Here is an 18,529-nt window from a genome sequence, read left to right as displayed (position 1 = left end):
CTGAGGAACAGCACTTGCGAGCAGCTACCAGTGAGATTTAACTCCATTCACAATGAACCTTTGGGTCTGGTCATCCAGCCAATTCTTTACCCAGTGAGCAGTACATCCATCCAAGCCACGAGTAGCCAGTTTTTCCAGAAGACTGTGGAAAACAGTATCAAATGTTTTGCTAAACTCCAAGTAAACAACAATTTGCAGCCTTTCCTTCATCCACTAAAAGGGACATCTTATCATAGAAGTACATCGGGTTAGTCAAGCAAGATCTGCCTTTCATAAACCCATGCTGACTGGGTGTGATTACCTGAGTGTTGTGTATGTACTGTGTGGTAACATGCAAGATGATCTGCACCGTGACCTTCCCTGGCACCAAGGTCAGGCTGACAGGCCTGTAATTCCCTGAATCCTTCTTCCTGCCATTCTTTTAGATGGATATCACATTTGACAGCCTCCAGTCTTTATGTTGACCTGTTTCTCCCAGATCCTTTGAGTAATTATCTGTGAAACTTGAAAAGCTAATTTCCAAACCATGGAAAATCTCTCTTCACGAAGAGAACGGCTTTCCCAACTCTGGATCACAGCTGGAACAGTCCTTGGCTTCCTAGGGTTTGCAAGACAAGGTTGAAGGGAATTGTAGCTGTTAGGTCTGAGTGCAAGCCCTCAGGCTGATAACACATTTGCAGTGGAAATGTTTCCCTCCCCTAACATAGAAATGCACATGAATTATAACAGAAATTTGGAAAACAATTTCAATGCCTTATATTACCAGCAGAGGATTTGCAGCTAGACTACAGAAACAGCCTCTTCTCAGGCAAAACATTGTCAGTTCTTCAGGAGGTCACATTCACTTGTCAAACAGCGGTTCTTAATTAGTACTATTCTTTTTTGAATGGTGTTTGCTAAAGAAACTCTAGAATCAGAAAATTAAGATAAAAAGAAAATCTAGTAAATTTAAATTGTAATTTAAAATGTCTTTTCTTGCTGCATAACTTTCTGGAAGATTCCAGTTCTTTCTTTTCTGTAGCTCAAGTGAACTCTGAAACTTAACTAAATAATATTGCACAACTCAGCTAGAAAGTACACTGTGGGTTGCAGATAGCCTGCTTAGAATTTTCTTCCTATTGCAAAACCTTTTCTAAATTTTTACCTCCAATGGATTTACAAAAATGTATTGTTCCAGCTATTTATGAAAATTACATAGAAATCTAATGTAGACTAGACAGAGCAGATATACCTGTCAATATGGGAAATATACTTTCAAACTCTTACTTTCACTTTTCAGTCCCAAGTACTCAATATGCATTTATCGTAGTATGTCTGAGTGCCATACAAAAAGTTGTTGGTCACTCTGTAACAATTCCCAGTGTCCTATCTGTTCCTTATGTTTCTATTCTGTCCTTATCTTCTGAACCTGGGAAACCACTCTAGTGAAACAGAGATTTCATACTGAGTGTCAGTCTCAGCCACAAGAATATGCTGACAAAAAATAGTCCTACATAAGCATTATTCACTTTCCCTGGCTGTAAAATGACTTAGTACATGTGTTAGTGCTGTGATCAGAGATAGTGCTTATCTTCTCCTGCGGGATACTGGCAAATGTACGAAAGGTAGCTTATGGACTTCAAAAACAGCTGGATAAGATTCAGATATTGAAAGATTTTCTGCTTAGAAATCATCAGTGGATTTAGAGGGGGAAACTAAGGAAATGTGCACCCACAGCACTAGGAAAGCTTTCTACGGGCTACAGTAGAAATTATATCAGTTTTGTGCTCACTGATTTTAGAGGGACTTAGTTTTGTCAGTCTGCCTTCACGTGCTGGCCAAACGCCTTTTCTTGATGATAGAACAGCTTTTTTTTTCTGTTTCCTTGGAAGCCCTCTATAGATATTTGGAAAGTAAGCACTACTTGTCAGTCATTTTGTTGTTGTTGTTGTTAACTGTTTTTTTTTCCCCTTTTAGGAAGTTGTCATTTCAAATGGTACCATTGCATATGATAATTGGCTTGTGCCAGGAAGCTCTGTTTACAGGCAGTTTTGGATCTTTAATGTGGAAAATCCATCAGAGGTTTTGAACTCCGGAGCACGTCCAAAACTTGAACAAAGAGGACCTTACACATACAGGTAAGCAGAGTCCCCACTTAAATGATATATCCTATCAGAAGTTTTGTTAGACAAAATTCTGCTGAGTTAAAAATGGTTTTGGAAAGCCCGGAATCCTTTTAGTCAGACTTGTAAAAAATGCCTAAATATTTGCAGCTATGCAGAGCAATCACAAGCACTCTCTGTACTCTGTTTCACATTTGGAAAAAGAATATAAAGTAGGTATCCAGGTATGAAGCTGTTTGTACTTGTGAAAAATGACTGCCAAGTGGGGAGGTGTTTACCATAAAAACATATAGGCATGATTCATTTGTTGCTTTTCAGTGTTTGCCCACCTCTTAGAAAAGTATGCCAGGTGCCTTGAAAATGAGAGATTGTCTTATCAGCTACATATCACACATATTTATTTTAATAAAGTGTCTTGTTTTATTGATCTTTATTTTTAATGTACAGATTTTTTGTTTCCAGTTTTTTTTCCCTCTTCTTCTTTTTTTTTTTTTTTTTTTTTTTTTTTTTTTTTAATGCATTACTTAAGAGCAGAGTCCATCCTCTTTCAGGAAAGCTTTTAATTAAGCTTTTGCTTGATTTTAAATCCGAAGTTGACATAGGAGCAGTTGATGCTTCCCAAATCATTAAGCTCAGTTAGTGTCTGCCTGTTGCTGGCTCTCTTGTTATGACTCTCTTCTTATGCTGCACTCATGCTCACCTGTGAAGTGAAAGATATGTCCCATGATCAGAGATATCAGGTCTACTTGAATGTCTGGAATGCTGGGTCTCTTTCTCAATCACCCTGTGAATTTTTAATTACTTACTGCAAAGTAGAACAACTGATCTTGACATGGCAGTTATCCCAAGGATTCTCTTCAGAAGTGGAAAACTTTTGAGTCTTTTGTTTCCAGTTATATGTGACATTAGAAAACAAACCTCCCAACTTCTAGATAGCTCCTTTACACAGTAGGCCATTAATTAAAGTGGCATGCTCTCAAACCACTCTTAAGAAGCAAAGATCCAGCTGCTTTGGGGGTATAGTCCACCTGCACTGGTTACATCTGTACTGTAGGTAAATGTGCTCTGAAGTTTCTGGCCCCCCCACATCCAGGCTGTAAGATCTGATAGAGCATGAATCCATACCAGAATGGAGCCAGTATGAACTTAGTGGTCCCATAGTGTAGACTAACCCATACAGTGCTTCCTGAATGCCACTCCCACAGTGAGGTCAGAAAGAAGATGGAGACATAAAGAGACAGAGCCAGGAGTGCAACAGCGTGGAGATTTGTGCCTCAGTGATTGACTAATAGAAATATAGGCACTTACAAACACACAAGAGAAGGCTTTTGTGTTTCTTAGTGGTGTTGAAAGACTGCTTGTAGATCTCCATGTGGTTATGAAATGTTAACAAAGTGATTTCCATTATAGATTTAACCTGTAATCTCTTTCATTGGAACACAAGCCTAACATATCAAATCTCAAGAGTGTTTATTAACAATTCTGAGTAATTCCATTCTAAGAGCATACAACAATTAAAAATCTTAGACAGAAAATGTGATGAAACTTAACTAACTCAGATCAGAATACAGGAAGATACAGAGCTGATTACTGAAACAAAAAATTACGAAGAAATGTTTGTTTGAATTTTAGTGTCAAGCAAAAATCCGTTAGGCATTAAGGAAATATTTACAAGAGAAATGTATAGTACATGTTTACAAATATTCAAATGAAACTTTAGAATCTTTTAGTGGCTATAAAATGGTGAACATTTATTTTCAAAAGCGTTCAAAGAAATTCAGTCAGGTCTGATTATATGTTAATGCAAACATCAGATTTTAAAATATTCTGTTTTTATTTTGTATTTCAAGGGTGCGATATTTACCCAAAGAAAATATCACAGAAAACTCTAATGGCACAATATCTTACATGTTGCCTAATGCTGCTCGTTTTGAACCTGATATGTCTGTTGGGACAGAAAATGACACCATCACGTGCCTCAACCTCGCTGTTGTTGTAAGTCAAGAAACCAATCCATAATATCCACATTTAAATGTAGAGGTAGTGGAGGAAAAAGAGAATATAGCATTAATAATGCGCATTCCGAGGACATACGGCTTTTACATTAAGGTTTCCTCATATGCCCAGGGTAATCTCAACTATAAAAGAAAACTGACTTATTCTTGCCAACGAAAGCAAAGTCACCAGTCTGGACAGAATGCAACAAACAGCATCCTCCTTTGCAAGTTTTGTGTAGGAAAGAATTATTATCAGCCATGATTGTGTTGTTGGAATGTCTCCTGATGACACTGTGGTTCCTACTTGTGCGTTTTCAGGATAACTGTGAGAGTGAATGCTGGTGTTAAAATGAAGAGGTGATTGGTTTAAACAGAAAATAATGGCCAATTGTCTATGTTCTAATCTGGGCTAGCAACTTCCTTTCAGAAAGTTGCTTTTGTTTTGGTGGATCAAAGTCCTTCATGCCATGGCATTCATGAACACTGCTCATTCCCCTCATTTTGAACCATGCAACTCTATGGATCTAAACATAGGCTCCTGCCTGGAAGTAGCTATGTCGGGGTATGTAAGGACAGATTACTCAAGCTCCATATTTGTGTTCAGAACCAAACTGGGATAAGTCTAGATTCCCAGAGAGGTGATGCCTAGCTCGTGTGGCAGCACTGATGACAGTCTAGTAGAGACCACCTTCTGCATCATAACCTTGTGGTGAAAATACTAAGAAATCAAGGGAGATGTTTTTCATGCTTAACCATGAGAGGAATTGAATATACATCTCTATCTCATAATCTTTCCATATTCATGCTTGCTGCTTGCTCTGAGTTTGAATTCAGGCAAGAATGAAAGATTCATAGGTTAAGGGAGATTTAAAAAATAAAAGCAAAAGAGAGATCAATTCTGTCTCTTGGAGTTCAACTTTCTGGCTGGCTGTTCCATAACTTTCTGTGTAGCACTGAACACAGAAAGATCCTGTAGAGCCTAGGCTGAGCTTGCTCAAAGAGATTTTTCTTACACAGATTCATCCTGGAGAAGGGAAACCATCAGGACCATATAATGGTTTTCCAATGCCTGAAAGGGGCCTGCAAGAAAGCTGTAGAGGAACTTTTTATAAGAATGCTTAATGACAGGACAAGCGGAAATGGTTTTAAACTGGAAGAGAATAGATCTAGATTAGTTAGTAGGAAGAAATTCTTTACTGTGAGGGTAGTGAGACACTAGAACAAGTTGCTAAGAGAGGTTGTGGATGCCTCCTCCCTGGAAGCATTCAAGGCCAGGCTGGATGGGGCTGTGAGCAACTTGGTCTAGAGGGAGGTGTCCGTGCCTACAGCAGGGGCTTGGAACTACATGATCTTAATGGTCCCTTCCAATCCAAACCATTCTATGATTCTATTATTTACTTATCAAAATTGTCATAATTTTCTACTTCACCACATGAACCAACCTAGATTCTTTCTGCTTGTTTTCCACAAGCTATCTGATCGATTTAGGAACATGTTTACATTGTTCTGGAAAAATTTGTTGCAATTACTGCTGGTAAAATACGTCATTCTTCATTGGAATAGAAAAAGTTCATCTGTTATGTAGAATTAAAACTTTCTGGAAAGGACATGTTACTTTCAGAAATGTATTCCTCCAGAGCAGAAATGTATACTTTCTGATTAAAAAATAATTGTACTTCGGCAGTTGATTGTTTTTATTCAGGATACAGTCACATTGTTGATAGCATAATTTCATCACCATATTAAGTTTAAACCACAGCCAACAGGTAACAAGGCATGTGTGTGAGGCTGGTGTATGTGACATATGGACACAATAGGTAACAAAATGAGAAGTGGTACAGTCCATGTAATATGCATTGGGACCTGAAGTTCAAAGAGTTTAAGGATAACCTAGTGAACTTGTGTAAACACTGAAGACAAATAGTCTGGTTTTATGCTAAGTTATATCCAGCAATTTTGTTAATGACTGTCAGTTGTAAATAAAAATTTAACTTACAGTGAGTTGTATCCACATTACCTACCAGCTTTGCCAGAGATTTGGAGTCTTTTTGTATTTTTCATCCAAACTTTAATTTTATTGCTGTTGTAGGCTGCGCCTGCCCTCTATACAAACAATTTCATCCAACTACTTTTAAATACGTGGATTAAATCTTCTAAATCAAACATGCTGCAGAACAGAACAGTGAAAGAAATACTATGGGGATACACTGACCCCTTCTTAAGCAAGGTTCCCTTCCCCTTGGACCCAGTTCTGGGAGTCTTCTACCCGGTAAGTGAAACCAGAGAGGAGATAATGATTCAGTTACAATTCCGTGAATGAAAGTTAAGGCTGCTGCTGTGAGGAGGAAAAATCTGACAGTATTTTGTTATTCCTTCTTGTGTCTGTTACAGTATAATGGGACATCTGATGGACTTTACAGAGTGTATAATGGGAAAGAAGACATAAGCAAAACAGCAATAATTGAAAGTTATAAAAACAAAAGGTATCATGATGTTGTATACATATGAAAAAATGTACGTATTTCCAAGATGTGGTTTTTAAAAACATGCCTCACTAAGAGCTATAGTTAAATGGAAACTCATAAATAATTCAGGAAAAGCTTGATCAATCTTCAGGCTATTCTGTTATGAGCTTGGATTTAAGACAGTTATTGATTCTTTGTTACAAATAGTTGCTTCTGCCTTGTGTACTTAAATAGGCACATCCAATTTATCCTATTCTACTGTATCATATAGTTTATCTGAATGGAATTTATTTCTGTTCTGTGTCATTGCTAACGAATCAGGCTTACAATGGAGCAGTGAAGCTTAGTAATAATTACATGATTTACATGTTATAATTAATGAAGCATGACTTTTTTTATGTTGAAGGAATCTATCTTACTGGGAAGGTCACTGTGATTTGGTTAATGGCACTGGTGAGTCTATTAAAGCTTTCTGAAACTTTTTGAAAGTCATTTGTTAATATTGCAAGATATAGTTAATACTGCAATATTCAATATATTAATATTAATTATTAATATAATTATATCAATATTGCAATCCAATGAGATACAAAATACAAGTTAAACCCCCTGGGTTGTGAGTCGTGTATTCTGCAGTTAAATATCTATATATAAGTACAAATGTATACACACTGCTGCTACTATATATGCATACATCTGTCTCCATTATATATTATACATCATTATACACTATGTTATACACTATTTTATATATTCTTAAACACACTCCAGCTAGAGTAGGTGCGGAAGAAGAACAAGCAAGGATCTAACTGACTATTTCTACTATCTGTCTGTTACAATATAAGCAAGATTCTTTCTCTTTGGTATAGCATTTGAAAAACAGTGTATTTTACTTTTAGTAATGTATATTTTTTGTGTTGTTGAATATTAAGATTACATGTACCAGAATGGACGGAAAAGTTTTTCCTGAGATAGGAAAAGAAATTGATGTGACAAGGGTAGTAGCAAGTGAAAATGGATAAAGAAGAAAGGTAGCCCTAATCCTAACCCATCTCCACTCCCCCCACATCCACATACAGTGTGGTATAAATGAGTGAACTTGGCAGTTCATTTTGAAGTATCTCAAATACTTCCCAAGAATCTGAATTTCCAAAAGGCTGTGAACAGGAATAATTTCTTCTTTTGCGGAGTAATTTTATTAGGAGCAATGTTTTCTTAGGTTCTGGAATTTACCTTTTTTATTATGAAACCTGAAATCCATTTGTTTTTCCACTGTTAGCTTTGTCTTTCTCTACAAGTGATGGAATAAACACACTCAGGTAACAGGACTGAGTGCTTCAGTCCTTTGAAAGTGAGGAGAGTTTTGTTGTTGGCAAAGGTCATTGCACAGTTTACATGAGCACTCAGTATGACTGCTAAGGAGGGGATATATGTTTAGAGAATCAGCAGGTTGTCATGTGAGTTAGAATTCCTTTGCATCTTGTAAGCTTTCACACCAGAGCACAGCATTTTCGGAGCAAAAGTAAACAACGAGATAAAAAGTCTAAATAAGCACACTTATACAGTTTGAAATGAGTCTTTATTTGCAAACATTCCAACACTGCCAAGATTTTACAATAGAGCATGTCTCCAGGACAATCTTGGATTGTCTTTAAGAAAAAGTGCTTCTGTCAGCAGTGGGCAAGCAGCAGTGTGTAATTTGGCTTTCTGGATCTTGCCAACTAGATTCAAAGATAGCACAGTTGTTTTCCATTTCTTGGTTAGAATTGCTGACTAAGAAACTGAGCTGTAGCAAGACATAACAAATGTACTGGTTAGAAGATTGTTACAACACCTTGCTTGGAAAATGGGTGAGACTCCTCTTACTCAACACTAGATGCATGTAGTGCAGAAGTATGCTTCTAAGCAGGCAAGCTGCTCTCTTCATGGCAAATGGGAGAAAGACATCAGAAAAAGCTCTTCCTCTGGACATCCTGTGCTTGTCTCTCAGGAGTTCCAATTGAGCAGTTTTGGGTGAAAAATGTTTAGTACTTTTTACTAAATAGGCACTTTTGAAGACAAAAGCTGCACTTCTTACAAGCACTAGGTGCTAGCTGAACTCCAAGTGAACCAAGAATCTCTAGAAGGCCTTAGAGTACATATACACTGAAGCAGTGGCAGCACATATTGGGATTCTTATTAAGTAGGAATTGTATTTTTATCCTCTGCTTTTATGGATTTGATGACCATAGAATCATTGAATCATTAATGTTGGAAAAGACCTTGAAGATCATTCTAGTCCAACTGTTCACTGCCACCATTGCTGCCCACTGAAACATGTCCCTTAGTACCACTCCTACATCTTTCTTGAACACTTCCAGGACAGTGACTCCACCACCTCCCTGGGCAGCCCAATTCAGCACCTTACCACTCTTTTGGATAATTTTTTCCCAACATCTAACTTGAACCTCCCCTGGCCTAACTTGAGGCCACTTCCTGTTGTCCTATCACCATTACCTGGGAGAAGAGACCAACCCCACCTCACCATAACCTCCTTTCAGGTAGTTGTAGAGGGCAATAAGGTCTCCCCTGAGCCTCCTGTCCTCTAAACTAAACAATCCCTGTTCCCTGGTCTCAGGTGCTTGTAAGTCTTGTGCTCCAGAACATTCACAGCTTTATTGCCCTTCTATGCATACGTTCCAGGGTCTCAATGTCTTTCTTGTGGTGAGGGGCCCAAAACTGAACACAGTATTTGAGATGTATCCTCAGCAGGGCTGAGTACAGGAAGAGAGTACCTCCCTAGTCCTTGAATCACTTGATTTGGAAGGGAACTTTAAAGGTCACCTAGTCCAAGCTCTCTGCAATGAACAGGAACACCTGCCACTAGATGAGGTTGCTCAGAGCCTGGTGTCTTGAATGTCCTTGAATGTCACCAAGGATGGGGCGATGGGGTATTCAGTGCCTGTCTCGACAACCTGTTCAAATACCCTTAGTAGAAAGAAATCCTTCCTTATATCCAATCTAAATCTCCCTTCTGTTACTTAGAAACCATTTCCCTTGTCTTATCACAACAGGCAAAGGATATAGAATCATAGAATCACAGAATTGTTAAGGTTGGAAAAGACCTCTAACATCAACCGGTCCAACCCCAAGCCATGCCACCACATCCACAGACAATGTCCCTCAGTGCCACATCTTGAACACCTCCAGGGACAGTGACCCCCACCACCTCGCTGTGCAGCCTGTGCCAGTGCATCACTGCTCTTTCTGAGAATAAATAGATTGTCAACTTTGGGGAAAAAAAAGAAAAGAAAAGAAAAAAAAAATGCTGCCATTATTATTTGGCTCACTCTCAAAAACAGTTCTGTGGAATACTTGCCATCATACAATAACTGACATAAATATTTTCTCTACAAATGACTAATTACGGCTACTTTTAGCTTTTTATGGGAAAGTAACATCTGAGCATTGAGCTAGAAATTAATTAATGGGTTTTTTTTTATTATTTTTTTTTACAGATGGGGCATCATTTCCTCCATTTGTTAAGAAGAATCAGGTACTACGCTTCTTCTCCTCTGACATTTGCAGGTACACTGGCCCCTTCCTGCTGTGCATGCGTGTGTGTTTCCCAGTGTTCTTTCATTTTGGAGAGATCTCTGCTGGAGCTTAGATTGCTGAGGCAGTACCACATAACTGTTCCACCTAAACATGACTTAATGTGTGAGCTGCGCTCGTGAGCTTAATTCTACCACTTTCATTTGTGTCAAGTAGTAAGTTATTTATGGTGTGTTTCATTTCAGAGAATTACAGGTGTGTAATTTGGGAATGCCTTTGCTTATTACAGAGGGAGACACTGCTATGAGGTGTTACAGACACTGGAACCCACAGGGTTCAAAGACTTGATCTTTTAGGATCAGGACAGCCCCTCGCCTGCCTATGTGGTCTGAGCTGGCAGTTCGCCCCTCTGCAGGGACTGGCTGGGCCAGTTTTGGTGATTTCTGCTGAACATCATCTGTGCAGAGGAGAATTTGCTGTCAGCCTCTAGATACTCAAAATTGTTTTCTCACAGGCTATTTTTACATATTTTATGTATTTACAAACCTGCTTAATTCATCCCATGCTGATGGCTTTTCAGCATGCTTCTTCTGTTTTGGTTATCTGGTGTCTCTGAGTTCTCCAGTGAGATATCTTAAATCAAATTGAAGAGATACTAAGGGCATCAGAGTGTATTTGTTTTGGGAGGTTCGATCCCAGTATTTATTTTGCTGCCTGGAAACATCTGCTTCCTTTTAAAAAGGGATAAAGCAGATCATATGTTTTGTGAATTGTTTGCTTTTAAAGATCACTGTTTTTACATGCAGATTTTTTTTTATTTTTTATTTTTTTGCGAAGTAATCGTATCTCAAAACTGGGCAATGTTTCTCAAGTTATGGAAAAGGAAACTTACAATTCAGAAATTATAAAATTCTTTAGATTAATTGAGCATAATTTGAGAGATACCTCTGACCATATAATTCTCACAATTAATGAACAAAGAAGGGCAATAACAACCTCCCAAAGGTCTGGGATGAAACAAGGTCATGGAAAAGTTTCTCACCATGTTGCAAGTGGCAGAATCCTTCTTTCCTCTGGCTTCAATACAAAGTGTTGCTGCCTTGGTTAGATTACTGCATACCAACCATATCTCTTTATTATTTTGTAATGTATCAACGAAACAGTTTGAAGTGGTATTTTGGCTCATATGCAGTTGAGTAAGGTAATATCCAATATGCTGCCAGCACCATAAAGCTTAAATCTTTAACATGAGGTCAGGAAAGCACTGTAATCAAGAGCATATATATTGTTAACAATCTCTAGTGTAGTAAAAAAAAAATAAACATTTCATTACAACAGTGACTGTAGAAAAGTGTAGCAAAAAAGAGCTCTTAGTGTATTCATTTTGTATATATTCTTTACTGGTATTTTTATCTGCCTTTTTGTGTCTTACTGTGCTTATCTTTGAGTGAGTACACCCCTTTGTGACTGTACAGAATAATCTTTGTTACTGAGGAACGCCCTTACAAACTGCTGAACATGGGTTCTGTGAAGTACTTCTTTCTTTTCAGAGGCAAAATTCAGATTTTCAACCCAAGTGACATTTCTCCTCTTTTATATTCAGATCAATCTATGGAGTTTACCAGACCACGAAGACCGTGAAGGGAATTCCACTGTATCGTTTCACAGTTCCTCGCGAAGCGTTTGCATCACCGATTGATGTTGGAGATAACTACTGCTTCTGTACAGATCAGGTCATATCACAGAACTGCACGCTGGCTGGAGTCCTAGACATTAGCTCCTGCAAAGCAGGTATGGCAAGGACGTGATACTCCAAACATGTTATCTGATTGGGGAGAAAGCATGTGTCCCGTAGCCGAAGTGTTGCTCTAGGATCCAGCAGTGTATTTATCTGCACACTTTTCCACAGGCTACCTGTGAGAGCTTTCCATTTTTGTAGCCTCATTTCCCAAAGTGATGGCTATAATATTTCTCTCTCTTGCATGGCACTATGAAGAAAAATACATGATACTGAAGATTGCTACTGAACTTCTCAGGAATACGCATACAGAAAGGAAAGGAATGGAACTATATATAGGAACTATATGAAAGCCAGAGAGTCACAGTCTTTGTATTTATGATAATTCACACCCACAATGTGTGGGTGTGTACACAACTATGTGCACAAGCATCAAGTGAGAGACACCATTAGCTTAATTTTACGTTGGTACAATAAAATGTACACAGTCTTCTTTTGGTGCAGGGTGGGCAGCATGAGTTCCTTTCAGGCTTGCTTTCTACTGAAAAAAGATCACGAGCATGGGGTGACACAGTGAAAGATCCTAACCTCCGTGTGGAGCTAGGAACGCTTCCAACTCCATGGCATAGACACAAAGTAACAGGATTTTGTAACCACAACTTATTTCACCATTCACATTCTCATCATGAGAATAGAATCACAAAAAAATCTCAATTTATTCTGGTGGAAACAGAGGAGATATTAATGATTTTTTTTCAGGATTCTTTCTGTCTGTATGACAAATCATGTGTGCATAGAAAATAGCTTCAGATGATGAGCACTGAAGCAAGGCTTAATGATTCAAATGAATTTTTCATTTGTTTGCTTTCATATAGGAAGGCCAGTGTATATCTCTCTTCCACATTTTCTTCATGCAAGTGAATCTATATTGCATGATGTTGAAGGTCTGAGCCCAAATGAGGAGGAGCATGAGACATTTCTAGACGTAGAGCCTGTAAGTCCAAATATTTAATATTTCTAACTCAGTCTTTTACCAGAGGGACAAGCGAAGAATGCAATATTTTTGTGATCTTTTCTTAAGATCTGCTCACAAAGGTGTTAAGCTTTTAGCAGGGGAAATTTAGAGCAACTTTGTCTTAGTCTGACATTCGAAGTTTGGAAAATAAGCTTTGATTTTTCCTCATTGGGAATACAGGATTAAATAGATTGCACAAAGTTCTGAAGCGTGTTGAAGTTTATCTATGACTTTCAACTGCTTTTTAAAAATTCTTTTTATGAGATACTTTCTATTGCTTTTATACTACTGTTTCAATAGTTAAAAGTTGAAAAAGAGATGAAGAAAAGATCTGACCTTTGTTAAGACTAAGATATGATGCAAAGTGTTTTCTGCCCTCTGCCAATTAAATTTACATCTCTTACTGGTGCAAAACTTTTAGCCAATTTCTGCTTTTAGTTTATGCTTTTATGCATCCAATTAAAAAAAAATAAAATTAGTGGATTCTTTTTTTTTCCCATTTTTTTAGACCACTGGTTTTACACTGCAATTTGCCAAAAGACTGCAAGTAAACCTGCTTGTGACTCCTTCAACAAAAATTGAGTAAGTAATTTTTTTATTATTTTGTTTTTATATACTTCATGTTAAAGTACACTGGTAGAAATGGAGAAAGAAGAAATGAGAATACTTTGCCAAAGTTCTTCCTGTGTCTCGCAAAAACTTCAGTCACAACTTCCAAGAGAATATAAATTTCAGTGAAAGCAGCCTTCGTATGCAAGGCACTGCCCAAATATATTGACACATATCTGATTTCCCCATAGAAGCTTACAGCACAACATGTTCTTAAAAATAACATTCTTACAAAACTCAAGTAGAGAATGAAATAGAAAGGAAAATACATTTTTCTGTAATAAATTCAGAGGTGTGATTTATGCGTTCTCTGTCACTGGTTGAATTTTGTCAGAAGGGTAAAGGGTCCTCTTTCTGCTTCACTTCTCTTCATTGGCCCAAATGTCCGTGTACAGCTTCTGTACATCTCTTTGGTGAATACCACACAGATTTTCAGACCTTTACTCCAATACATAGATGTGTCCAGCATTTCTTTCTTCTGACTGCCTGCACATGGAAGGCTAGACTAGAGATAATTGCCTAATATGTAAAATGAGTATTAGAAACTCTAGGCTTGTTTTTTCAATCCAAAACTGCTATAGAAGTATGTCTGGGAGATACAGCTGTTACTGAAGGTGAAAAAATGCTTAAGTAGAGAGACTGGTGTATGCAACAAGCTAACAATAACATTCTGTGCGTTTTATTTTCTCGTTCCAGGGCTTTATCAAAAGTTCAAAAACCTTATGTTTTCCCTATTCTTTGGTTAAATGAGGTTAGTATATCTTCTGCATACGTTCACTGTCAAAAAAGCACAAACAAACAAGACTTTTTCTGTCTTATTGCCCTGAAATTAATCAATTAAACTCATGCTATGATATGTGTGCATTGTCCCCCTTTGCTCTGCCCTATGAGGCCCCTTTGGAGTATTGTGTCCAGGTCTGGGACACCGAGCTCAGAAAAGATGAGGAGCTATTGGAGACGGTCCAGAGGAAGGTCACAAAAATGATCAGAGGGCTGGAGAAACTCTCCTACAGAGACAAGTTGAGGGAGCTGAGCTTGTTCATCCTGGAGATGAGAAGGCTCCAGGGAGACCTCATTGCAGCCTTACAATATTTGAAAGAAGATCATAAACTAGGGGGAAATCAACTTTTTTACCCAGATAGGTAGCGATAGGACAAGGGGAAAGGGTTCTAAACTGAAGGAAGGGAGATTTATATTGGACATCTGGGGGAAGTTTTTCATTAAGAGAGTGGTGAGGTGCTGGAACAGGCTGCCTGTAGAGGTTGTGGATGCCCCATTCCTGGAGGTATTCAAGGCTAGGTTGGATGAGGCCCTTGGTAACTTGATCTAGTGCCTGATCTAGTGTTTGGTAACCTTGTCTGTGGCAAGGGGATTGCAATTAGAAAATCTTTGAGGATCCTTCCCACCCAAGCTATTCTATAATTCTGTGATTCTATGTACACATCCCAAGAATATATTCAGCAAGTGAGGTCTTTGCATATTTACCTTTCACTGACATTTTTATTGTACTATTTCAGTCTGCTGTTATTGGAGATGAAAAAGCAGAAATGTTCAGAAATAAGGTCACCGGTCGGGTCCATTTACTGGGTGTGGTGCAGATGGCATTAATCATCACAGGTTCTGTGCTGTTCCTTGCATTCATGGGTTCCTATTTCATATGCAGAACAAAGAAATTGAAATAAGTAAGTAACACTAATGGCTCAGTTCTCAGCAGCAACTTCTTTCCAGGGTTTAAAATGTTCAGATTTATTACATGTTTATCAATTGTCATTTTTCAAGTGATAGTAATGCTCAGCAGTTACTATTTCAGTTCTGTTGAAAATGTAGATAATTTAGATAATGTTTTCAAATTCTCTTCCAAGCCTTAATTTTTTAGGATGCTCTCAGCATACCCAGGAGAGGATATTGGGAACTAAATCCATAGGACCAACATTTCTTTTTTCCAAAAGACAGCGTGATTGTTGTGACTTCATGAAGACAGACATTTTATCTAAGGCCGTTGAACAGTTCAGAAGCTTTTTCTAGTACTTCCTTGAGACAAAGGCCACTCAGCTGTAGATTCCTGCACTCTTCCAGGACATATCACTGTTTGGGGTTCAGGGAATTCACTTTAAATTACATTTATTATCAAGAGCATTGGATAGGTTTTCTCACTTTTTTCCGCAGTCTTGCCGAGAGCCTCAACACCTCCCAAACATAGCTGGCCCACTAGGATGTAATATAGGTCTGTCCTGGATAGGATAACCAGGTGGTGGAATAAAGCAGAAATGCAAATGTTACAATGAAAAGATTATGCTGTAGTAAAGAACCATTTTTAAGAAGACCTACCTTACCACATGCTAAATTCTGATTTTATCTCACTACAGGTAACAAAAGTCTTCAAATGTAGACAAAGGATGAAGTTTCAGTCAAGCATGTTAAAAGTCAGTGACAAAAGGTATGATTCCACATACAATGGAATTCAATGGGCTTTTCCATTTTTAGAAGACCAACTGAATAACCCAAATAAACTGATATTTACAAAGGCCCTCACTTCTGACATCAGAGATCACTGTGGAAATTATACTTTCAAATAACTGATTATATGAACCTTGTTATGAGTTTTAAATGACATTCAAGCAGACTGAAGTTGAAATGCAGTTGGAATTTAGTCCACCCTCTGTCATTTATGCAAGTTGCTACTTCTTTTCTACCAGGAACTACAAGACAAAGGAAAGACCCTTGCCAATGTTTTAGCTCTGAGCGCAGGCTAGGGAATGACAACACCTTTGAGCTCAAGCCATGATACTCTGGTTTAAATGTTTCTTTCTGTTCCTTCAAGGAATGGAAACTGCAGCAATTGAACTGCTCTCTATCCTTTATTCAGGGATGTGAATTGTGTTGAATGTGAAGTTTGTTATGTAAAGCTACTAACTGTAAAACATGAAATTAATAAGACTCACTAAAATACCTGGTTTATACAATTTGTGCAGAAATGGTGTGTGCACATACCACAGTCATTCATTTGCTGATGGTGCTCATCAATGTTTGGCCCCACAGATATTTGGTAATCTGAGCTACTCCCTAACTCCTATCCTCCACTACACTTTGTATTCTCTACTGTGTGCTTCTCTTTCTGGCTCTTCCTTGCATACCAGCCTCTTTGCTGCCTAAGCTCCACTTCACCAAAGGCAACCCTTAGGGAGTGTTGTGATACATCTCCTTCAAGGTGGAGAGAAAATTTCCCAGAATACTGGAGACAGAAGAAATACAAAGATAATGATTTTGATGGTCCAAAGGGTCCATCAAAGTGTTCCACATTTTTTATTTAGAGCATAAATGAGAACAGGTAGCCGTAGTTTTTCTCTGATAGGCCATCTGCCACAAGGAAATATGTGCAATTATTTGGTTAATGAAGTGTGTCAGCCAGTAGGTAGGTAGCAAACATTGCCATCTGTACAAATGATTTACTTTTTCATTTAATCTGAATGCCATATCTTTGAAATTAGTGTCCTTGAGACAGATGCTGAATATCATGGGGTGTCCCATGGAGACAGTGAATTCAGAACAAGAGCTTGAGTTCTGCATTACATAAGATTTCTTCAATTTTTTTTGTCCACATAAGGCTGCAAAGAAAAAGGAAAATCAAACACAGTGCAGCTTCTGATAATCTGATGCTTGGAAATAGTACTATAATAGATTTTAATCCAGAAAAGTTTAACTTGCTAGCAAAGGACAGTATCTTTTGATAGGTATATTCAGTAAAGTGTTTTCACCCTTTGGGAAGAAAGAGAAAAACCCAACAAAATTTTCTTGTTTTAATCCATCATGTTTAATGTTCCTTGTGAACAAAGTTGTGTAGCTGTTGTGCATTAGAGCTGATGAATCATAAAAATCCCCAAGAACTATTAATGAGGTCAAAGTCTACATAATACATCATGAGAGTCGCTTTTTCCAGTCATGAGCTGGAACTGCAAAGTAACAGGGCAGGAAATGCGAAAGAAGCATGACACCAAAGAGAAGTTCTGCTCTCACTTAGAAAGTTAATGTATTTGCTTCCTCATTGTGCTTCCTAGGCAATGACTTAACTGAAGACATCCCTAGAGTCCTATGGACATGTAAAAAAAATTGAGTACCATTACAGCCATTGACTCACCTTCTGTTTGTTGTGGTTCAAGATCTGACACTAAGTTTTTACATATTTTATATATGTATATATAATGCACTATATTTTATATATACATATTTATGTGTACATCTATATACATACACTTTCTGTGTGCCAGAACCTGATGGTGAGATATTTTCACCAGAGGAACAACAGCAGTGCTTTGATTGAATTTGGTACACTTTTGTTTAAGCTAAATTTTCTTTAGTTTGAATTCCACTGTTACCACTTTAACACTTACTCTATTAGTGTGGTTTAGCATGATGTGGTTCTCTGGCAGCAGTGATCCAGCAAGTCAAATGCCAGGATTTTGAATGTCTCAGGGCCCAATTTTGCATGCACATAAATGTGTTTGTTCATATGTATAATCTCATTGATCTAAATGCAAGTTCAGACTTACAAACTATGTTCTGCTCCTAGACTGTGCTTGAATTAAAATTAATTGTTATTTTGTTCAGAGTGTTGGTTCCAGTTATTCTTAATTGATGTAATTAAGGCTAATGTTAATTATTTGCACTTGTTCAAACTCGTGTGAGATAAACATTTATTAGAGATGTTATTGAACTCAATACAAATAAAATAAAGCTCAGACTTTTCTTCCTGAGACCTTCATGTCTAAATAAATTCTGTTAAATAATGGACTAATTTTATTTCTTTTCCTTGGTGTTTTGAGTGTGTTTTCTTTTTCTAAATACTGATTTTATAAACTGATGAATTAATGATTTTGTGCCTAGCCTTCCTTATGATGTCATTGTAGTTTGGCACATCACTGCTACTTGGATGCGCATATTTCTTGTTGCCCTATGAAGTATGATGACATACAGCATTTTTACATTGGGTTACAAAAAAAGAGGAGACTTTGGGGGCAGCATGTCCAATACTCAAATGTGCCAGCATGTTGCATACCAAATACAGCTCAGTT

General features: G+C 37.8%; 1 protein-coding gene across 3 annotated transcripts in view; it reads left to right on the top strand.

The window, feature by feature from the left end:
• Window positions 1-18,248, top strand: part of CD36 (CD36 molecule) — a 38,064-nt gene extending 19,816 nt beyond the window's left edge. For all 3 annotated transcript variants that reach the window (XM_042872340.1, XM_042872341.1, XM_042872339.1), the window contains exons 3-14: window positions 1,957-2,117; window positions 3,953-4,097; window positions 6,189-6,368; window positions 6,491-6,582; window positions 6,971-7,017; window positions 10,062-10,131; window positions 11,702-11,889; window positions 12,712-12,830; window positions 13,360-13,433; window positions 14,157-14,211; window positions 14,978-15,142; window positions 15,827-18,248. In XM_042872340.1, the coding sequence (XP_042728274.1) occupies window positions 1,957-2,117; window positions 3,953-4,097; window positions 6,189-6,368; window positions 6,491-6,582; window positions 6,971-7,017; window positions 10,062-10,131; window positions 11,702-11,889; window positions 12,712-12,830; window positions 13,360-13,433; window positions 14,157-14,211; window positions 14,978-15,142 (1,296 nt within the window). In that variant the 3' untranslated portion in view covers window positions 15,827-18,248. The remainder of the gene's footprint in view (window positions 1-1,956; window positions 2,118-3,952; window positions 4,098-6,188; window positions 6,369-6,490; window positions 6,583-6,970; window positions 7,018-10,061; window positions 10,132-11,701; window positions 11,890-12,711; window positions 12,831-13,359; window positions 13,434-14,156; window positions 14,212-14,977; window positions 15,143-15,826) is intronic.
• Window positions 18,249-18,529: the final 281 nt, after the last annotated feature.

Source organism: Lagopus leucura, unplaced genomic scaffold, assembly GCF_019238085.1.
Source record: "Lagopus leucura isolate 7727_CA_CO unplaced genomic scaffold, USGS_WTPT01 Super-Scaffold_100008, whole genome shotgun sequence".
Lineage (NCBI taxonomy): Eukaryota > Metazoa > Chordata > Aves > Galliformes > Phasianidae > Lagopus > Lagopus leucura.
The sequence above is the reverse complement of the archived record's forward strand: the minus strand, read 5'-3'. Positions and strand labels throughout refer to the sequence as shown.